General features: G+C 44.6%; 1 protein-coding gene across 2 annotated transcripts in view; it reads right to left on the minus strand.

Annotated features, from left to right (window-relative positions):
• TPP2 (tripeptidyl peptidase ii) overlaps positions 1–20,919 on the minus strand; it is a 203,805-nt gene that overhangs the window by 21,718 nt on the left and 161,168 nt on the right. For both annotated transcript variants that reach the window (XM_087378744.1, XM_087378745.1), the window contains exons 27-29: positions 2,817–2,954; positions 2,517–2,588; positions 2,335–2,427 (exon numbers count right to left, since the gene is read on the minus strand). In XM_087378744.1, coding sequence (XP_087234870.1) covers positions 2,335–2,427; positions 2,517–2,588; positions 2,817–2,954 — 303 coding nt within the window. The remainder of the gene's footprint in view (positions 1–2,334; positions 2,428–2,516; positions 2,589–2,816; positions 2,955–20,919) is intronic.

Consider the following 20,919-nt stretch of genomic DNA (forward strand, 5'->3'; position numbering starts at 1 on the left):
TAGCCAAAGAGTGTGTGTGATGTGTTGTACTAGGAGATCTAGTTTTGGTCCATGTGTGAGTGCCATGTGTCATCTTGGGAGTTATCCCGTATGCACTTGGTACATGTGTAAGTGTGCCTAGTCTAAGTTTGGGTCATTCAAGCTGAGTTTGGGTCACCCCCTTTACAGCTAGATGCTGCATTTCACGTCATCACGTATCTATACCGAGTCAAGGAGTATGGGGATTACACCTCTGGGCGTAGTAGGCTACGATGGCTACCTCTGTCCTCTTCTATGGCACTTGCAGCAGGTGGGGACCAGAGGTGCTAGTATGCACACACAGAGCGATGATTTGAGCGACTGGGGCTCCACATGGACAAACTACCTCCCTTCCAGTATAGCATGGATGCTCTGTTTTCTCCCCTCCTATCACACAAGGTCAACCAGATTATCCGTGAGGATCTATAACAGCTACACACATTTCGGACCTGGTTGGGACTGAGTGAACTTCTAGTGAAGCTTAGCTTCTACAAAGATCACTTCTTACATATCACAACGGAGGGTCTCGTTGACCCACCAGGATACACGCAGATTTACCTACCCCACTCATTGAGGATCTCTCTTGGGCAGTTCCGAGTCTCTTCCCACAGACTTTGTATCGAGAGTGGCAGAGCAGAGCGACTACCCAGGGAGAGGCACATATGCACATTGTGTGACATGCAGGAGGTTGAGACAGAGGAGCACTTCATCTTCCAGTGTCTTGTTTACTTTGAGATCCGAGGGCGTTTCTACTACCTCTTCACAGATAGCTATGGGATTTTGGCCCGATTCCTCTCCTACTCAAACCAACGGTGTTTGGAAGGTTTCATTCCTGAGGTACTCAGACACCACGAGAGGATACTCCAAGCACAGAGATAGGAGTAGACTTTTTCCTTGGCTGATCCCTCTTAGAGCTCTATCACGGAGTTCTTTCAACCAGATCACATGGACCCCCACGAGATGAGGCCTCAACATGACCGTGACCCAGAGCCTGTGACCTGACAGCTCAGGCAGAGGGTTGAAACATAGATCACACTTGGGGACATCCCCTCCCTATTTAGAGTCAAAGCCCGACCTACGGGGGTCACAGTAGCCCTGGTTAGACATAGGGCTACGACCAGCAGATGTGCTAGGACTGCACTTTTGAGTGGCCGACAACACTCTCTTGGGGATTTCATGCCCCCATTGCCTCATCCACCCTGATGTCCTGCTGCTGCTGATGATGATGATGCTGAGATTGACATATAGTCGACCATTGACATGACTATGTTGTACTTAGGACTTAGTACTACCATTCTATATTTTTGCATTTTGCATTGGTGTGGATGCTCGTTTAGTAGCTCCACTACCACAGCTCGTTTGTACCAGGTTTTTTACAGTCTCATAGGCCCATCGGTCTTCAGAAGACTTTAATAAACTTTCTTTCTTTCTTTCTATACAGGCTTGTTCTTCACTTGTCACTTGGTACTTGATGAATGAATGAAAGCCTTTCATGATGTCCTCATTTGAGTATGATTTCCTCTCACTCTAGCCTATCTTTCTCTCTCTCTCACTCACCATGTTTCCTTCAGCACAAGCCCAAATGGTGTGATTTGCTAAAACCCCCCCACAAGAGGCATTTGGCAAAAATATGCAATTCTGGTAATGAAATGCTGATGCAATGTGATGATGAGGTAAATAACGATAGATCAACAACTACCCTCGACAAGTACGCGATGCAATCAAACCTAAAAAGTACTTTTTAATTAGCCCACTACAATTCCTAAATCAATCCCTTAAAATGACGCTATCAAACTAGAATCACTTGCACCCACATGTTGCCAATGCATGTGTGCCTCCATGTCATAATTTGTCAATGCACGTATATATGAGCATGACGCAAAGTGATTCAAACAAGTCTGTACGTACAGACCAATTGATGAGTGCATGAGTGTACATAATATCCATGCCAACTTGCATACCTTGCATGCATGTACTAGTAGGTAGACTCAAACGTGTAAAAAGGATTGGTGCATATGAATGTACACATGCATGGATAGAGCAGACAAATTTTCTTTTACTTAAGTAACCAAGGGACCTAATGGTTTCTCCTCTTGAAACTTGTTGGCTATGACTAAATTAACACACCTGTTGTGTCTCCCCTTCATATCTGTCAACTACAAAAATGAATATACCCACATGAAAGCATCTCCTCAAACACTTACAAAGAACAAATTTTCAAATATACGACCTTGTAAAACAAGATGCTCCTACAATCTAGATATGCATGAAAAATGCACCACTATAGAAGATGAGGAAAAAAATAGTCCCTAATACCTTAAGTGCCCCTGCTAGATCATTCCATTCATTTCGCTCTTCCTGAGTTCCTCTTGGAAGACTTGAGAGAACCTTTATTTTCGCATCCCGTACCTACATTTATCAAGAGGAACATAATCTCTTACACATCCTCCTTGTAGGGTGGCAAAACACAAGACAAGGTCTTGGACTCCTACACATACCTGTTCCTCCAACATTTGTGTTGGAGTTTTCTTTGCTGATTTTCCATTGTTGTCTTTACTCTTTTCTTCAGCCTATACTTTTCAGTTCAAAACACATTATAAGCTCTTAAGATGAGAAATACAAGAGATCTTGGGTTTACCGTGTAATGGATTTAAGTCAATCTATTGTAATACTGATAATTCATTCCAATCCAAAAAATGGACCATCACGAAAAGTGGCCATATATTTTGGCACATTGTTAGTATGAAGTACCATTACCACACAAAATTTGCTCTATAGAAAGGGTAATAATAATTTACCTTCATCAGAGGTGGCACTACGCATGTCAATCTGTAGGAAGCTGGACAAACTTCACCATCTTTATCACCCTTGCTATTGCCAAGTACAACTCTTCCATACGTTATCTTCCCAATCAGCAATGTCCCAACTGAAACATCCTACAAAATACCACCATAGATGCTTCATTAAAAAACATAACCACGTTTGTAGATGCATGTGTACATGCCCATGCACACAAACATGGACCCCCCCCCCCCCCCCCCCGCCCCCCCACAAAAAAAAAACCACACACATGTGATTTTCCAGCCTGAAGTCTTGCTAGATGCTACATCATGTAGGCTATACTTGGGCCCTTGTAGCCATGCATTAAACAATTGAGATGATCCCTTTTGTATTCTCCTTTTGGATTAACATTATACTAGTCACAATGTCCCACGAGTCTTCACAAGATTGTGATAACAATGCTCTCTCTCTCTCTCTCTCTCTCTCTCTCTCTCTCTCTCTCTCCCCTCCCCTCGTAGCCCCTCCTCTTTCAGCCTCTCTACTGCCTATGCACCAGCCCTAGCCCTAGCCCTAGCCCTAGTTGCCTGCCATATTGCTTGTGCACCAACCCTAGCCCTAGCTGCCGCCAAACCTAGCTCTAGCCTTAGCCATCACCAGTGCCGCCAACCCCTAGCCCTAGCTACAGCCCTAGCTCTAGCCTTAGCCGCTGCCAACCCCTAGCCCTAGCCGTCGCTAGTGTCGTCAACCTTGGCCGCCGCCCTAGCGTTAGCCAACCCTCAACTAGCCCATCGTCTTTCGTCCAAGCAGCCATTGTCCTTTCAATCCGTCCCTAGGCAACTCTCACCTCACAGCTCGTCAATTAGTTCGACCCAATTAGGGTTCGCACCGTCATTGCGATTCAGTTAGGGTTCGTCAGTTAGTCTTCTCCAGTTCCACGTCATCCCACGCTAGGTTGGAGCCCCACGCCTAGTATGGGGGTTAGCTTCAGCTTTGGGGGTACTCGGATATGCTCAGCATGGAATGGCCAACTCTTTTCTTGAAATCCCCCTCAATACCAGTAACCTCAACCAAGGCACGATATGCAACAATGACAGCCATGACACCCTCTCCATTTGCATGCAACTACCAACAAGCAGGTTCAAAGCGACCCATCATTGGGCAACATGAAAAGATTTGTTATTTGAAGCAAACAGTCAAAGAGTTAGGTTGGAGTTGGCAGAAGTAAAGGCTCACGACTTCAAGTTCTAGAAGGGCTTGGCAAATAGGCAGTGATTGATCAGGTTGTGAAGTCCTGTAAGGCTTCCCTCCTACCCCGAATTAGTCTCCAAAGTCAAGGATTTAGTTCATAATGAAATACCAACGGCCAAACAGGAGGTCATTATGGAGTTTGAAGCAAAGGTCAACAAAGTTGACATTCAAGGAACATGAAGCTAGACAGGATAATGCATTGAAAATCAGAATTAGGGGACTCCCAGAAGGGTGGTACAAGTAGGAGGGCTCATTCAGTGATACCCTAGCAAATGTCAAAGCAGCCATGCTTGACAACATTGATTGGATAGCTAACGAGGATGACAAGCCTAATAATTCCGATGATGATGGTGAAGCTAGAACAGTCTTTATCAACCATAGTAAAGGGCATGCTGTCCTTAAGTTTAATTAATGAGATTTACGTCTCAAGCTTTTATGGCAATTCTATAAGCTGAAAGGTACTAAGCTATGGATAGCCGAGGAACTCACAAAGGCTCGATTGAAAGATAAAGCAACGGAATTATCCGAGGAACTCACAAAGGCTGCCATGAAGGATGGTAAATGGGCACTGAACTGTGGAGGAATAGCAATCATTAAGGAGGTTAAATCAAAACCAAAAGGCTCTCAGTCTTAAAATGATGTATGGCTGACTATATGTTTTTGAAGGGCAAAATCTAGGTACTCTAAATAAGTGGAGTTGCTTTATGCACTCTTAGGGAGCTGCCATGTGCCCTCCCTAAACTGATGTATTGGATGGCTTTTCTATTGTCCCATAGACCTTTGGTCTCCTGTGGACGTTAATAGACTCTCTCTCTCTCTCTCTCTCTAACACAGATACGTGAGCTCTCTACATCACATCAGAGGACCATCAGGGAGCCAGGTTATATAAAGCCTCCACATGTACTTGGAGCTCTGGCAGGCGATTGCTCTTTTTTCCTACTATATTTTGTACTAGCTTTTTGAATTTTTAGCACTTAGCACTCAGCAAGGGCCTTAGTGAGCCCTTTGCTTCAGCCCACAGTGGCTTGTATGGGTTACATGTATATCTTGTATCTTGTCTCATAGACCCACAAGGTCTCCTGAAGACATTGATACACCTTTCTTTCTTTCTTTCTCTCTCTCTCTCCCCCCCAGTCCCCCAACCCACCCGCCCTCTCTCCCTTTGCAACTTCCACCTTGCCATTAGATAACTTTGGACCCCATCCTTAAGAGCTTGATTTCAGATGATCATACGAGCGTCTTGTCATAACAAGAGTACCCAATATTATCCAATTAGTATGCTAATCGACGGGACTAGGCAAGAGAAGAACATTGGTTCAGGCAGCTCTAAAATCACAGTCATATTGCGCGACATATGGAGGAAAAAGGTTATGTTGAGTTATAACTTCAAATAAGCTATTTCCTAGGGGTGAAAGGTTGTGATACGTTAAAGGTCATTGCCTAGGGGTGAAAACGGTCTAGAAGAATTAAAGTGTGGGGAGAAGGGTCGAGGAACCTTACAAATTCTACTACTTAAGGTCTAATGATTAACACTGGTCTTAGGGATAATTGAAAGGGCACATCTAATGAGGTGTCACCACTCATGTGGATCCCATCTTCCACCCCTTCCACATTGAGAGGATTCTCCTCTCTCATGCCATGAGTAGTACCCACCTAAGAGAGCACCTGGGATAAGTTATGAGCACATCGTTAGGCAGCCTAGAGTAGGATATGAATAGGATAGGGAGAGAAATACCTAACTGCAACATCAACAACGATGTAGGAGGTCCTAGCAAACAACCTCAGAGTCCTAGAGTCTACACAAGTCAGGTAGAAATCTAAAGGATAACCAACAATTCTGATTCATTACACTTGTTATCAGAGCTTCTTTCTAGTTAAAGAGAAAGGGATCAGCAAATACATGTGGCATACCAAATGAAGGAGATGCGGAGCGGACACACACACGAGTCTTCATCAACCCAAAATAGACAAAAATTGGAAATCATCTAGATTCTCCACATTCAAATATGTCAATGGCAACAAGCACGCTTCTGACAACTTCCTACCATAGACAAGAAAAAGCAACGATCTAGACACAGTCATAGTTACAGCTTCAAGAATCAAAAGTCACACAAACCTACAATACAAAGCAACAGAACTTGCAATTAAACAATGCCTAGTCGTAACCGGAGCAGAGACGATCGCTAGATAGCGGAGAGTTAAAGAATAGGTCACAGGTGTCATGGGAACTTGAAGCTAGTGCTACATTTCGTCGAGCATTGCTATAGGTGTGAATCATCGCACACAATTTCTAGTCCTGGCCATAGCACTATTGTTTTAAAAATCTATATAGAAGGCAGCGATATGGGGGCTTGGAAGTGGTAGTCTAACAGGAATGAGAACTAAGGAGGTTATGAAGGTGATGGGGATCGTGGGACGAGCCACATCGTGCTAATAGCAATGAGGACTCGGCTGCTTCCAAGAAGTTTGCACCCTCTTCCGGAGGGCCATCACAACACACTGAGGATGATAGGCTTTGAGACAACAAGTCTGACAACAACTTTCCATCCAAAGCTGATGAGGACGACAATTGAGACTCTTCTAAGAAGTTCATGCCTTGGACCCAATGGCAATAACAATCGATGGGGTTCAAACAGCCCTATACCCGACTCCTTGAGTCCACTCCTCCGGCTTCAAGGGAAGACATTGAGAACTACCTACCACACGGCAAGCCTTAGAATTTATCCATCCAGGGATGCTCATCCTCGTGAACAAGTCCTCGCTGAGAAAGATATGAAGACAAAAGAGCATGTGCAAAGTCCTCCCAAGCGTTGTAAACTCAATCCTTTGGGAAAGCAAGGCCTCGTGATATCATTTTGGAGAAGGGGATGAATTGAAAGAAGTTCGATGCAAAGCTAGAGCTAGAGCAAAAGGTTGGAGAACGGAGTGAGTCGAATGATGCTAATCAACGAGTGACGGGCACTCAACCTTGGCCATTTATGAAGGAAAGAATGAAATGGAACACGCCATGTGAGAACACAATTGATAGCCTTGATGTGATGCTTCATGACCAACTACCAAAAAACGGCAATCGGCAATTGGAGTACATTCATGCGAAGATAGAGGATGACCTACTCCGTGGAATAGGATAGCAAAAACACTTGCAACATTGATGGTGCAAGGCATGAGATTTAGTCTTCTAGCAGCAACAATGGAAATGGTCATAGAAAAAGATTGAATCCAAATCCAAAGAGAGTTTGACGTGCAACGACAATCGAACGAGGGCAGAAACTCGGATGCAGAAATCTGTATCAAGTCTCAAACCAAATCAAGGCCTTGAAGCTGAATGATGGACTTGAGATTGAGAGCAAAGGGATGGCCACATCAACATCTACAAGCGAAAGGAGTCATCTTAAAACTAGAACCTTGTTGTGCTCTAAGTGAAGAAATTTTCTCATTTAAATTACTACAATTCATTTATTGGAAATGGCATCTGAGGAAGGGATGGATGGGATTAATAACGAAGACCATTTCAATACTCTTATTGAACAATCTATCAAGAGAATATCTCTACCAAAGTGGTCATGGTGGATCTGAAGAAGATTAAATAGTCAGAGTGACTTACTCCCAAGAACATTCATGAGATGAGATGTTTCTTAGGGATGTGTAGCTACTATAGGCCTATGCACTGTATGAAAGGGACTCCTCTTTTGGGTGGCAGGGTCTAAAGGATACAAGGTTCCATCCACCCAAAGGTCAAATCCATGACAATTATACTATTGGTTTAGCTTTTTAATACTACACCAAGTAGCATGGGTCCAACTATTGAATGGACCACTATTGCATGTGGTGAATGTAGCAACGTGTCCCATTCAAAAACATAAGCCAACCAATAATGATTGGAGGCATCTTTTGTTATGACAACCACAACAACACGATACATCCATAGACATGCTCAATAGATGCAAAAAATAGCGGGTGCGTTACTCTAAGATATCAAGAGGTTTGCAAGCATAGAAGAGTAGTTTCAAGCTGGCCACTTGCTAGTGCCATTTGTTTACGACGTACGTTGCAACAAAAGTTTCATGAAGCGCACAAAAAAGATAATGAGAACAATGGTAGGACACTAATGAAGCTAAGTATTCTTACCCTTCCTTTAGCTTATTATTTTATTAAAAAGGAACGAACAAGATAAAAGTACCCTAAGGGATTAGGTCGGCTCTAGAAGCTTGAGGGTGATTGGCTATATCTACATGTAGTCCAAAAACACTACTCATGATAGGAGTTTAACCCTCGTTACTTATTAGCTAAGGACAGCTAAAGATTAAGCAAGATGGAATGTCATGACAAGAGTGCCCAAAATTTTACCCAATTGGTATGCTAAATCGATGGGACTAATCACAAGAAGAGCATAAGTTCCATAGTTGCCAACCAGAACGGAAATGGCAGAAACGCCGGAGACTCTGTCCGAGCCGCAACGGTGAAACGAGAAACGGAAATATAATACAATTTATGTGTAAAAATAAAAAATTATTACATAATACAATTATGAATATAGTTCTTAAAGCGTGAAAAATTATGCTACTTAGCATCTACCATTAATTCATGACTTATGAGTCATGACTTATGCAGCATGCATGATGCTTCAACATCTATTCTATGATCCATCATTCATGAATGATGCTTTAAAATTCAAGAATCAACAACACCACAATTTGAGATGGATTACAATTTGCAACTGCATAAGTAAAAAGCATCATAGTATCTACTATTATCCAGATTCCAAATTTATGAGCCATGTGACACATCAATGTAAGAAAAACAAAAACACACCCATAGTAGCTACTGCCATCCACGATCATGAATCATGTAAAAAAAAAGACAGCCAACTGCCAATGTAAACTCAATACTGTATCAATAATCATCCAAAAAAGAAATAACATAGCCTAGACTCTAGACTAAGAGACTCTAGAGACTAGGACGAATCTAAAGTGTCCCTAGGGCCTACTCTAAAAATACTAGGCATTCATTGGCTTAGCATTCTCTGGCTCCTCGTCCTCAAATGAGTCATGGGTGTCATTGTCTGAAGAAGAAGCAACATCATCGGGTGCAGGTGAATTGCTGGCACCATCTCTAGATGACTGCAATTGTCTGTGGTTTGTTGGTGCTCATACAACATGGCATATATATTCAGCTCCTCTCGTGGGATATCCGGTATGGCCCTCGTCTTCTCCACGTCCACCTCCACCTTGTCCAAGTTCACTTGGCAAGGTTCGAGGAAGCTGGCAGAGTACTCAAGGAGATGGAAGTTGCAATCGCAGAGCACCAACCGCTCCAATTGATCCGTGCTGAATCTATTTCTCTTCTTTGTGTAGAAGAGGGCCCAAGAGCTCCAATTTCTCTTACAAGGCAATCCTGGGAGAGAACTCGTATAGCAAGGCGTTTCTGCCATAATCAATTCAAGCAAAGATAGGTATCAGAATTTACTTTTTATATAACTTCAAACTTCTTAAAAGTTGAGTTACAAGTAGTGAAGTTTCAAGATGTGTCTACCCAAGTAGGTGCACAGTTGACCATATTTCTCCCACCAAGAGATAGGCTGCAACTACATCTCTCGGAGCCTAGCCATAGGTCGACTAAATGAGAGGCTGTGATTGCGGAACAACAAAAGATCATCGTCCAAACTTCGTTGCATTTGCACATTACCATCTGCCCACTTTTATAGGAATAGTTGCACCCCCTCCTCCAACTCATCATTTTCATATTGATCTTAGCATGCCATAGGAGAGGCAATATGTGTGCCACCGCATGGATTGGGCGGCAGAAGAAATTCCACCTATTATTCCATACTCTACGGATGTCCCGAATCCTAAATCACACACAACATACAAAATTCATACCTAAACTCAAAATCGCAGCAATGAGCAATAGCCTTTAATAAAACTATGAATTGTAGTCTTACTTGTCAGGAAATAGGAAGTGTTTCTATTGAGGGCCTCTCCAATCTTGTCCATAAACTTGTACAAGAGCACTAACGTGCTTCCCTACATGTGTGTGATGCGAAGCACTGTGTAGATTGGATTGACAGCTTTGACTTATGCCTCCGCATCATGCCACCAAGCTTCATCCATTTTCATGTGTGCAAATTTGATAGATTTTGAATGGCCTTAGTTATCCCAATCATTCGACTCCCGAAACAACCGTGTGTAGCAAGCTCTGGCGCACTCACACTAGCCTCTCCACCACTATGAACATCTACACCCAAACCTCGTGGTTAAAGGTTTCAATAGCTCAGATCATTGTAGGCCTAATAGATGCTGAGGATTTTTTGTCTCTTCGTGACAAACTTCACGATACTACGGGCAGTGAAGAAAATGACACCAATTCAAGCTATCTTTCCTAGGTGTTCGATCAAAAGATCAAGGCAATGTGACGCACATGGTATCAACACAATCTTTGGGAACACATCTTCCAACATCTGACCCATAGCCACACATTTGCTACTATTATCTGTCACTACTTGCACCAAATTCTTCGCATCTATCTCCAAGATAGTTGCACCGGCCTCAATCTCTTCATCGTCTTGATTTGTTACAGCCATGCGCTTACGCTTTCATTCTTCAAGGCCATCTTTTTTTTCAAAGAAAGAAACCTTTTATTAATGCTTGAAAAACTTCATACAAAACAGCAGCCCTAAAGGTGCTGAGTATGGAGAAAAACTAGGAAAGGACTGAAAGAAAAACCGGCTTGTTCTAGAGAAACCCAACTCGCTGCCTAGGGAATCAAGGCCATCTTTTACATCAAGGGGCACACACTTAGAATATTATGTATCCTTGTTGGGAGCACACGCCAGATGTGTCTTTCAACCATGTGACGGTTCCTGTTTTACTTATCGCACAATATTTTCACCTCCACTCCTTGGAGTCACCACCTCCCACATAACTTTCAACGTAGGTGGCATGGCTTCAATACGGATCTTTCGGCACTATGGAGCGGAGTAGGTAATAGAGAAAAGAGGAGGGAGGGTGTAGGAGGAGGACTCAAGGAGGGGGTAGAGGAGAAGAGTGTGAGGGTAGAGGAGAGTAAGAGAGTAGAGGAGAGTATGAGAGGGTAGAGGAGAAGGACTCAAGGAGGGAGTAAGAAGAGGAAAGAAAGAAAGAAAGAAAGTTTATTAAAATCTTCGGAAGACCGATGGGTCTATGAGACTGAAAAACCTGATACAATGAGCTGTGATAGTGGACCTACTAAACGAGCATCCATGCCAATGCAGAATGCAAAAAAATGCAAAATGGCAATACTAAGTCCTAAGTACAACATAGTCATATCCCGACTACATATATATCCATCTCAGCATCATCGTCGGCATCACCATAACCATCATCATCATCATCATCATCATCGTCAGCAACAGGACATTAGGATGTATGAGGCTATGGAAGTGGAGGCATGAGGTCAGCAATAGAACGTTGTTGCTTCCTCAAGGGTGTGGGTACAGTCCTCGTACGTCTTCTGGTCGTAGCTCTGCGTCTAACCAAGGCCATTGTGACCCCCGTCAGTCGGGCTCCGACTCTAAACAAGGAGGGGATGTCCCAAACTGTGATCTATGAGTCAACCCTCTATCTGAGCTATAGGGTCACAGGCTCCGGCTCACGGTCGTGTCGGGATCTCGCCTCAAGGAAGTCTATGTGATCTGGCTGAAAGAACTCCGTGATAGAGCTATGAGAGGTATCAGTCAAGGGAGAAGGTTGCTCCTGTCTCTGTGCTCAGAGTATCCTATCCTGGTGTCTGAGCATCTCATGAATGAAACCAGCCAAGCATCACTGGTCTGGGTAAGAGAGGACATGGGCCAACATCCCATAACTATCTCTAAAGAGGTAGTAGAAACGCCCTCGGATCTCATAGTAAACACGACACCTGAAGATAAAGTGCTCCTCTGTCTCAACCTCCTGCATGTCACACATTGTGCATATGCGCCTCTCCCTAGGTAATTGCTCTGCCCAGCAGCTCTTGATACGAAGTCTGTGTGAAGAGACCCGGAACTGCCCAAAGGAGATCCTCAGAGAGTGGGGTAGGTGAATCTACGTGTATCCTGGTGGATCAATGAAACCCTCCACTGTGATATGTAGGAAGTGATCTCTGTAGAAACTGATCTTCACTGGAATGTGTGTAGCTGTAGTAGATCCTCACGGATAACCTGGTTGACCTCATGTGATAGGAGGGGAGAGAAAGGAGCGTCCATGCTGTACTAGAAAGGAGGTAGTCTCTGTCCATGTGGAGCCCTAGTCCTGCAAACCATCTCTCTGTGCGTGCACACCAACACCTCTGATCTCTCCCTATTGCAAGTGCCATAGAAGAGGACAGTGCTAGCCATGGTCTCCTGCTATGCTCGGATGTGTAATCCCCATACTCCCTGACTCGGTACAGATATGTACTGATCTGAAGTGCAGCATCTAACTTTAATGGGGGTGACCCAAACTCCACCCGAATGATCTAGTGAGGGACAGATGGCTTACCACGTATCATTCGTGATAACATGAGAACTTGTAGCCACTCCACCCTGGCCCACTCTGTATCCGACAAATCTGGCCCTCAGCATGGGCTGCCATACATCCCTGCAGGGCGGACCAAGGAGTCCAAAAGCAACCCTTTGGTTCGTGGATCCTGAAAATGAGAGCGGAAGCACTGTCTCTCTAGTCTAGCCAATGAAGCATATCCTCTACTCAAGCGCGCCTGCATTGCAAGTCTCGTGGTGAAGGTGGGTCCGAAAAAGACGACCCCCAGATAAGTGTATGATGAAACTACCTCAACAGGGGACTCATCAAATGTGAAATGCTCATCGCACATGACGACTCAAGATGTATTGAAGATCATAACCTTGGTTTTACCCAAGTTGACCTTCAAATCATGAGACTCACAAAAGGACTCTAGTGCGTCAAGGTATCTCTGGAGCCCCTCTGCCGAGGAAGACAAGAGAGCCACGTCATCTACATAAAGAAATATCCGGATCAGCGTACCCACGAGAGAGCAGCCTACCCCACCCTATGTCTACATCACTGTCTCGAGCTCGTCGATGTAGAGGCCAAACAAGGTAGGTGATAATGGGCATCCTTGTTTGACCCCGATAGTGCTCATGATCTCGTTTGTCCTATTCGGACTCTGCCTGAAACTCACTCATTAAGTGCCATGACAGCCCAAATGATCTCCTGGTCGTAACCCAGATCCTGTAGGCGTCGTATGAGACGGACTCTCGAAATGGTGTCGAATGCCTTGCGAAAGTCCACAAAGCAATAGTAAACCCTCTACTTCTGTGCCCTCGCCTCCTCGATGATACATCTGAGCGCGAGAATGTGGTCCATGGTTCCATGATCCCGCCTGAAACCTCAGAATCAAGTACTGATGCATAAATCTTGGACATGACATGTCCAATCATGATGGTCCTGTAGTTCTCCAAGTTCATGGGATCCCTTGCCTTGTGGATGGGTGAGATAGTGTTGATGGTCGAGGTGTGTGGAAACCCCAAGCAAATGGCTTCATTAAATAGCTTAGCTAAGATCGGGGCTAGGAGGTTAATCCCATATGTAATGAACTCAGTGCATAGTCCCTCATGATCCTTTGCTCGGCCATTATGAAGTTTCATTACGGCATCCTTTACCCCCCCCCCCCTAGTCAAGAGGGTGCACGATGTGGGGCGTGGCATATGTGATAGGTTAGGGGCTGGCTGATTTGGGATATCATAGAGCGTGCGTGCATAATCAGACCACACCTAAGTGTCAGTGAGTGATTGGGGGGGACCGTCCCTCTAGAAATCTTCGCCAGAAGTCCTTAGAGTTGTTACTGAACAAAATATTCAATAGCTCCTCCTTGTTCCGATGCACGAAGTTAAGTTTCTTCCTGCGTACCACACGGTGGTACTCGCGTAGCATCTCTGGTTTGCTCGGAAGGCTGTTTTTTGTTTCGAATATGAGCTAACGACGTAAAGCCTTACACTCATCATCGTACCAGCTATTACAGGGTACGCTCCCAGGAGGTGGTGGGCAAGTGGAGCTAGTGGTGTGGGGAAAGGTGTGAAGAGCGGCCTCGTGTACTAAGCGAGTGACTAGGACAATACAATCTTCTAGTAAGGGAATAAAGTCAATGTATGCGAGAAGTATGTACAGACGGCCAAAGTAAGTAGGTGAGTGATCGCAATCAAAGCGTATATCATGGTGAGTGGAGTAAGAGCTCAATGGGGTAGAAAGTACTGTGCGGCGGGGAGTAGAACTGCTAAAGAAAAGATAGATATTGTCAGCCCCTGGACGGACAGGTGCTACGGTAAAGTCAGTGATGCGAGATGTGAAGGCAAGGGATCCCATGATATAGTCCACAACACTGAAGCCTCCCCCATGTGGAAAGCAAGTGACGCCACCTGATGCGGGCCATCTGTCAAGACCATTATAAATAATGCGATCATGCATCCTGCTGAGGTCCAATAGGGCCTCCCAGAGGATGTGAGCGGTCCTCGTCTGTCAGCCGAAACTCGTAGCATACCTGCCTCCTCAAGGTCAATGTCTGGCAGTAGAGTGAAAGCATCCCTGAAGTCGAGGAGTGATGCCTGACAAGCTCGAATATCCTCCCCTCGAATATCTCTGGCAAAGCGGGAGGTCTCGGGGGGAAAGTAGCAAACCACGATAAACAAATCTCGACTATCCATGTGTCGGATCCGAATCCAAAGAAACCTGGAGTGTGGATCTCTCTACTCCACAAAGTTGGTCCCCAAAAGTGTGGACCTGTAACCCGCTGACTGCTGGTAGTGGGCGCTCTAGACTCTGATGTGTCTCTGTGAAAAGACTGTCGTGACCTATATAGGATTCCGAGAAGTTCCCTGGTTTTGACCATAAGGTACCATTAAAGTTCCAAATGGTACAGGATAGGGTCTCGGATGTCTAGGTCTCATAGACCCCGCCCCCCTATGCGAGAGGAGAGGTGGGTGCCCAACAGGGGCCTGTAAGGAGTCGTCCTGTACTACTACCCACCTCCCCACTTTGCGGGCATGATCTCGTTGCTGCAGTACGAAACACCTCTCCTCAATCTGTAGTGGAGTGAGGTCCTCGTCCATGGAGATTGCTGGCTGGTCTCGTAAGGCTGACCTACGACTTAAAGCCGAAAGCCGTGCTTGGGCGTCATGGAACCGGATGATAAGGCGCTGCTCTCGGTTGGGGCCGCCATGCTCTCTCAATCCTGTGCTCAATCGCCCCTAGGGTAGTGGTCACAAAGGCCTGCGTATTTGCCATCGGGATAGCCTCAATGCGGGGAATCCCACGTACTCTGATGTTAAGAGCCTTGCTGGCTCTCTGCTGCTGCTCCAGGAGAATAGCCAAAACGGTTACCCTTGCAAGTTCTCATTTGGCTACGTCGACCCATCTGAACGTCTCCTCGATGGCAGATTGCATGCTCGCAATCTGTGCCTCCACCATTGGGGTGCTCCTTGGGACTGTACGTACAACAAAGACCTCCTGTCGGAGCTGTGAGATCTCCTATCGGAGCCCCTGAATAAGATCAGCCTGGGCTCAGATAGCCTGAGACTGCTTCTGTATTATGAGTCGTCTCCGTTTCTAGTGAAACATGCCTGCTCCTGTGCGAAGCGTGACAGCTCCCTCTCGCGCTCTCGGATACTTTGGACCTCCATCAGCAAATACTCCCAAGTCTCTGATGGATCAGCTCGCGTCCGTGCTCTAACGGAAACTGATAGGAATGTGGCCTGAAGGTGTGAGTAAGAGATTGGAGACTGGGTGATGACTGGGTAAGATGGGTTCGGTATGGGGATGATGAGGCGATCCCAGCAAGGTGAGGGAGTGTGGGCTGACTAAGAGGCAGGGAAGAGAGAAAGGTCGAGTAGTGCGGAACAATGTATGACCCCTCCAAAGTAGGTGTCATAATCAGAGAGAGAACTATAGCGGGAGAAGAAGGGAGAGATGGAAGAGATGGTGTCAGTGACAACCCCTCTGTCCTAGGGGAGGATGGAACAATCGATGTCATGGGTAGGGGTATATCAGAGCCAATAGTTGTAACAGTAAAGGCTGTGGGCGGAAGTGGAGCTGAGAGAGGAACTGAAACTGGAACTGGAGCTGACACTGAGACTGAGGCCAAGGCTGACGCTGAAGCTGAGTATGAGGATGTAGCTGATGTAGCTGAGACCAAAGCTAAGACTGAAGTTGAAGCTGTAGCTAAGGCTGTGGCTGAAGCTGAGGAGGAAGAGGAGAGTGGAGAGGGAAGAGGAGAGAAGGAGAGGCCACTAGTGAGCTCACAAAGCTCTTTACATAATGTGCATATCTTTTTATGTGGCGAAGACTTTGCAATGGAAGAAGGCCATGACAGTTGTCAATCGCATTGGGTATGAATAGGAAGAGCGTACATGTGAAGCCTTGAGGACACAAGAGCTAAGAAGAGGAATGACAAGTGTGGAAGCACAAAGGCGGCCCTTCAAAGAGGCTTGGGTAAAGTATGGGTGCACACTCTTATGTGATAGATGGTCGGATATACGCAAGAGCAGTGTGTACAACATTTTGGTGTCGTCTTGCAAGCGGACCATGTTCTTGAGAGCCATAGATCTCTCTACCGCAAGTACAGTGATTAAAGGATTGTACATTTCGAACCACATGTGTGCAATCATCTTGGAGATAGATAACGGTAGCAATTGTGTGGCTATGGGTGAGATGTTGGAAGACGAGTTCCCAAAGATTGTGTGGACACCATGTGCCTCACATTGCCTTGATCTTTTGATCAAGGATCTATGAAAGATAGTTTGGATTAGTGTCATTTTCTCCACTACCCGTAATATCGTGAAGTTTGTTAGAAAGAGACACAAAATCCTCAGCATCTATCAGGCCAACAGTGCCCTCGAGCTATACCGCGAGACTTGCTTACATGTTCATATTGGTGGAAAGGCTTGTGCGAGTTCGCCAGGGCTTGCTACGCACAGTTGTGTCTCGAGACTGGAATGATTGGGATGATGAAGACCATGCAAAGTCTATCAAATTTTGCATGCATGATCATGGATCTAGCTTGGTGGCGTGAGGCAGAGGCATAAGTCAAAGTTTTCAAGCCTATTTACATGGTGCTTCGTATTACGGACATGGAGGGAAGCATGTTAGGGTTCTTGTACGAGTTTATGGACAAGATTAGGGAGGCCAACACCTCCCTATCGCCTAACAAGTAAGACTACAACTTAAAGTCTACTAAATTACTATTAAAGACTAAATCTCATTGCTGCAATTTTTACTTTATGTATGATTTTGTATGTTGTGTGTGATTTAGGATCTAGGACATCCGTGGAGTATGGAATCATAGGTGGAATTGGTTCTGCCTCCCAATCCATGCAGTGGAACACGTATTGCATGCCCTATGGCGTGCTGAAGATCAATATGAAAATGAGGAGCTAGAGGAGGAGATGCAACAATACCTACAAAAGTAGACACATGGTGATGTGCAATGCAAAGAAGATTGGAGGATGATCTTCTATTGTTTCGCAATCATAGCCTCTCAATTAGTTAGAGCATGTTTCCTGATGGGAGAAATATGACAATTGTGCTCCTACTTTGGTAGACACAACTTCGAATATCACTACTTGTAACTTAACTTTTAAGCAGCTCGAAGTTGTATAAATAATAAAATCTAATACCTATCTTTTCTTGAATGGGTTATGGTAGAAATGCCTTGCTATACGAGTTCTCTCCCAGGACCTTAGTTCGGATCCTTATGAAAGAAACTAGAGCACTTGGCACTCTTCCACAAAAAGAAGAGAAATAGATTCAGCACAGCTCAGTTGAAGCCATTGGTGTTCTGCTATTGCAACCTCCGTCTCCTTCAGTACTCCACCAGCTCACCCGAACCTCACCAAGTGGACGTAGACAAGGTGGAATGGAGAAGGGCCTTACCAAATATCCCACGAGAGGATCTGAACATATATGCCATGTTGTACGAGGAGACGTCGGCACCAGCAAACCGCACACGATCGTAGTCATCTAGAGATGGTGCTAGCACTTCAGCTGCACTCGATGATGCTACTTCTTCAAACAGTGACACCCATGACTCATTTGAGGACAAGGAGCCAGAGGATGCCGAGTCAATGGATAGTGCAGATGATGGAGATGAGTCTAGTCTTATACCTACAAATGGATAGTGCTAGCCTAGTACTACTAGATTAGGCCCTAGGGACACTTCAAATGCCTCCTAGTTCCTAGAGTCTCTTCATCTAGAGTCTAGACTATGTTATTTCTTTTCTTGATGATCATTGATATAGTACTGAGTTTACTTTAGCAGTTGGCTGCCTTTTTCTCGACATGATTTATGAACACGGATGCTAGTAATTACTATGGGTGTGCTTTTATTTTTTTGACATTGATATGTTGCATGTGACATGTAACATGGATCTCGATAATAGTGGATACTATGATGCTTTTTACTTATGCAGTTGCAAATTGTGATATGTTTGAGATTGTTGTAACTTGTTGATTCCTGAATATTGAAGCATTATTCATGAATGATAGATCATAGAATCATAGATGTTGAAGCATCATGCATGCTGCTTAAGTCATGACTTAATGGAAGATGCTAAGTTGCATAATTTGTCACTTTAAGCACTATATTCATAATTCTATTATGTATTAAAATTTTATTTTTACACATAAACTGTACTATATTGCCGTTTCTCGTTTCGCTTAAACTCCGTTTCTGACTTTTCTATTGTTTCTGTTTCGGCTGGCAGCTATGTAGGCAACGAAAAGAGACACGGTGCCGACAGCAGTGGGAAAAAGGCAGATGAGAAAACCCTAATTAGGGTTTTGAAAAAAGCAAGAAAACAAAAAATGGTGTTTCTGCCGTTTTTCGATTTATGGCCTGTCCGTTTCCATTTGCTTGGGCGAAACGGTGTTTCTTGCCACTATGATAAGTTCAGACAGCTCTTAAAATCAGCCTCATACCAAGTGAGATGTGGAGGAAAAAAGGATATGTTAAGTTATAGGTCATCGCCTAGGGGTGAAAACAGACTAGAATAATTTTAGTGTGAGGAGAGAGGTCAAGGAACCTTAGAAATTCTAAGGTCTAAGGATTACCTAGGTCTTAGGGAGAATTGAAACGGCACATGTAATGAGGTGTGACCAATCCTACAGTCACACTGCATCTTCCACCCCTTCCACATCGAGAGAATTCTCCTCTCATACCATTAGTAAGTGCTTCAAACATTTTCAAAGGACAGGCAAGAATAAGAAGCAGTACCATTGCGATGCAAATCAAATGGAGATGGATCAACAAATCTTTATTTCTCTATTTTCTATTGTTCTCTTTTTCTGTTTTCCCTCTAGTAGTTGTGATCCCCTTTTATGCACTGTATCCAGAGTTGGGGGCTCCCCACCCATTTTTCTGGCTGGCACATAGCAGGTCAATTACTTTAGAAGCTCTCTCGGTATGCAATTGTCAACTGTCAGCAGCAAAAGCAGTTTACAAAGATATCTCTCTGTGCATGCACCTGATTGGGCATACTGCAAACATAGAACAATCACAGACAATATATTTACAAAGCTATGTGCCTGTCGACCCCACAGTCAGACAGCTCCAAACATCAGTTTTCTCAGTTGTGTGCTTGTCAAGCCTCCCGATCAGGCATAGCAAATAACAAGCTCCTATGGTTGCCTTTGTAGGTTGCAGGTTATTTAAATCATCATTTTTTCTTCCAGAGAACGCACATGTGGTTTATGATGATCACAAAACGTGGTGCAGGCCCGTTGCTCCCACATCGTTTTGCATTAAAAGGACTATCCAAGGCAGAGGACCTTTATTGACTTAATACACATGATTTATTGCATTCATTTTTTGGAACACCCCCAGGGCAGAGTAGTCAAATATATTATGCTTTAGAAAGCAAAATCATGATCTCCATCATCCTCTAGATGCAAGAGACAGACTGCAAGAGCATGATCTTGTGTCGGCGGGTCATCTTCGTCTGCATCATCACTAGTGACAGATGCCACCTAACTAGCATGATCCTTCGATTGTTATTGAGCAAGCTTCTGGTAACACCTGTCCTCCGTATGACTGAGCTTGTTACAGTAAGTGCACTTGAATGGCTTGAATGTCTTTCCTCATGCTGGTGGAGTCGATGGCCTAGGTCTCCATTTGCTGGTGGAGGCAAGTGCCTGCGTAGTATCCGCTGAATAGGATGAAGATTCTTTGTTGCGGCGATCCTTTTCAAGCAAAAGAGACACCATATCTTCGAATGTAGTCGATGCGATGCGAAGTACTTCAAGGGCATTCTCAAAGTGAGAAATCCCTTCCATACTTGTCATCAGGACAACCATTTTGTCCTTGTCATCCGGGCAACACTTCAAATTGGAGAGTTGTTGAACTAAAGATTGAAGTTTTGCTATATGCGCACTCAAAGTATCAGACTCTTCCATTTTCAGCTTATACAATTGCATGTTCAAAAATACCTTGGAGTTGGTTATCTTGTTACCAAATATATTCTCAAGGCGTGCCCAAATCTCCTTTGCATTGATGTGATGAATCAATGAATCATCTAGGCAAAGCCCGATGATTGCGATGGCCCTCGAATTGTGTTGATTCCAAATCTTTCGTGCTTGAAGCTCCGTTCATGCCTCAAGTGCTTCATCATCTTCAATGGCATCCCAAACATTCTCCTTCATGAGAAGGATATGCACTTTTGTTTGCCATGTGGGAAATCCGTCTCCCTTGAATTTGTCCACAAGGAGAGAGTTGATGGAAAGCGAACCCATAAAGCTGGCAGCTAGGAGAGAGAGGAGTGATGGATAGAATAAAGGGCACAAGCGAGTTGAGAGAGAAATAGAGGGCTGAGGAAGAAATGGGAGAAATAGCGGGCAAAAGGAAAAAAAAATGGCGGGC

Source organism: Dipteris shenzhenensis, chromosome 9 (assembly GCF_047967505.1).
Source record: "Dipteris shenzhenensis isolate YYH24624 ecotype China chromosome 9, Dip_SZ_1.0, whole genome shotgun sequence".
Taxonomy (NCBI): domain Eukaryota; kingdom Viridiplantae; phylum Streptophyta; class Polypodiopsida; order Gleicheniales; family Dipteridaceae; genus Dipteris; species Dipteris shenzhenensis.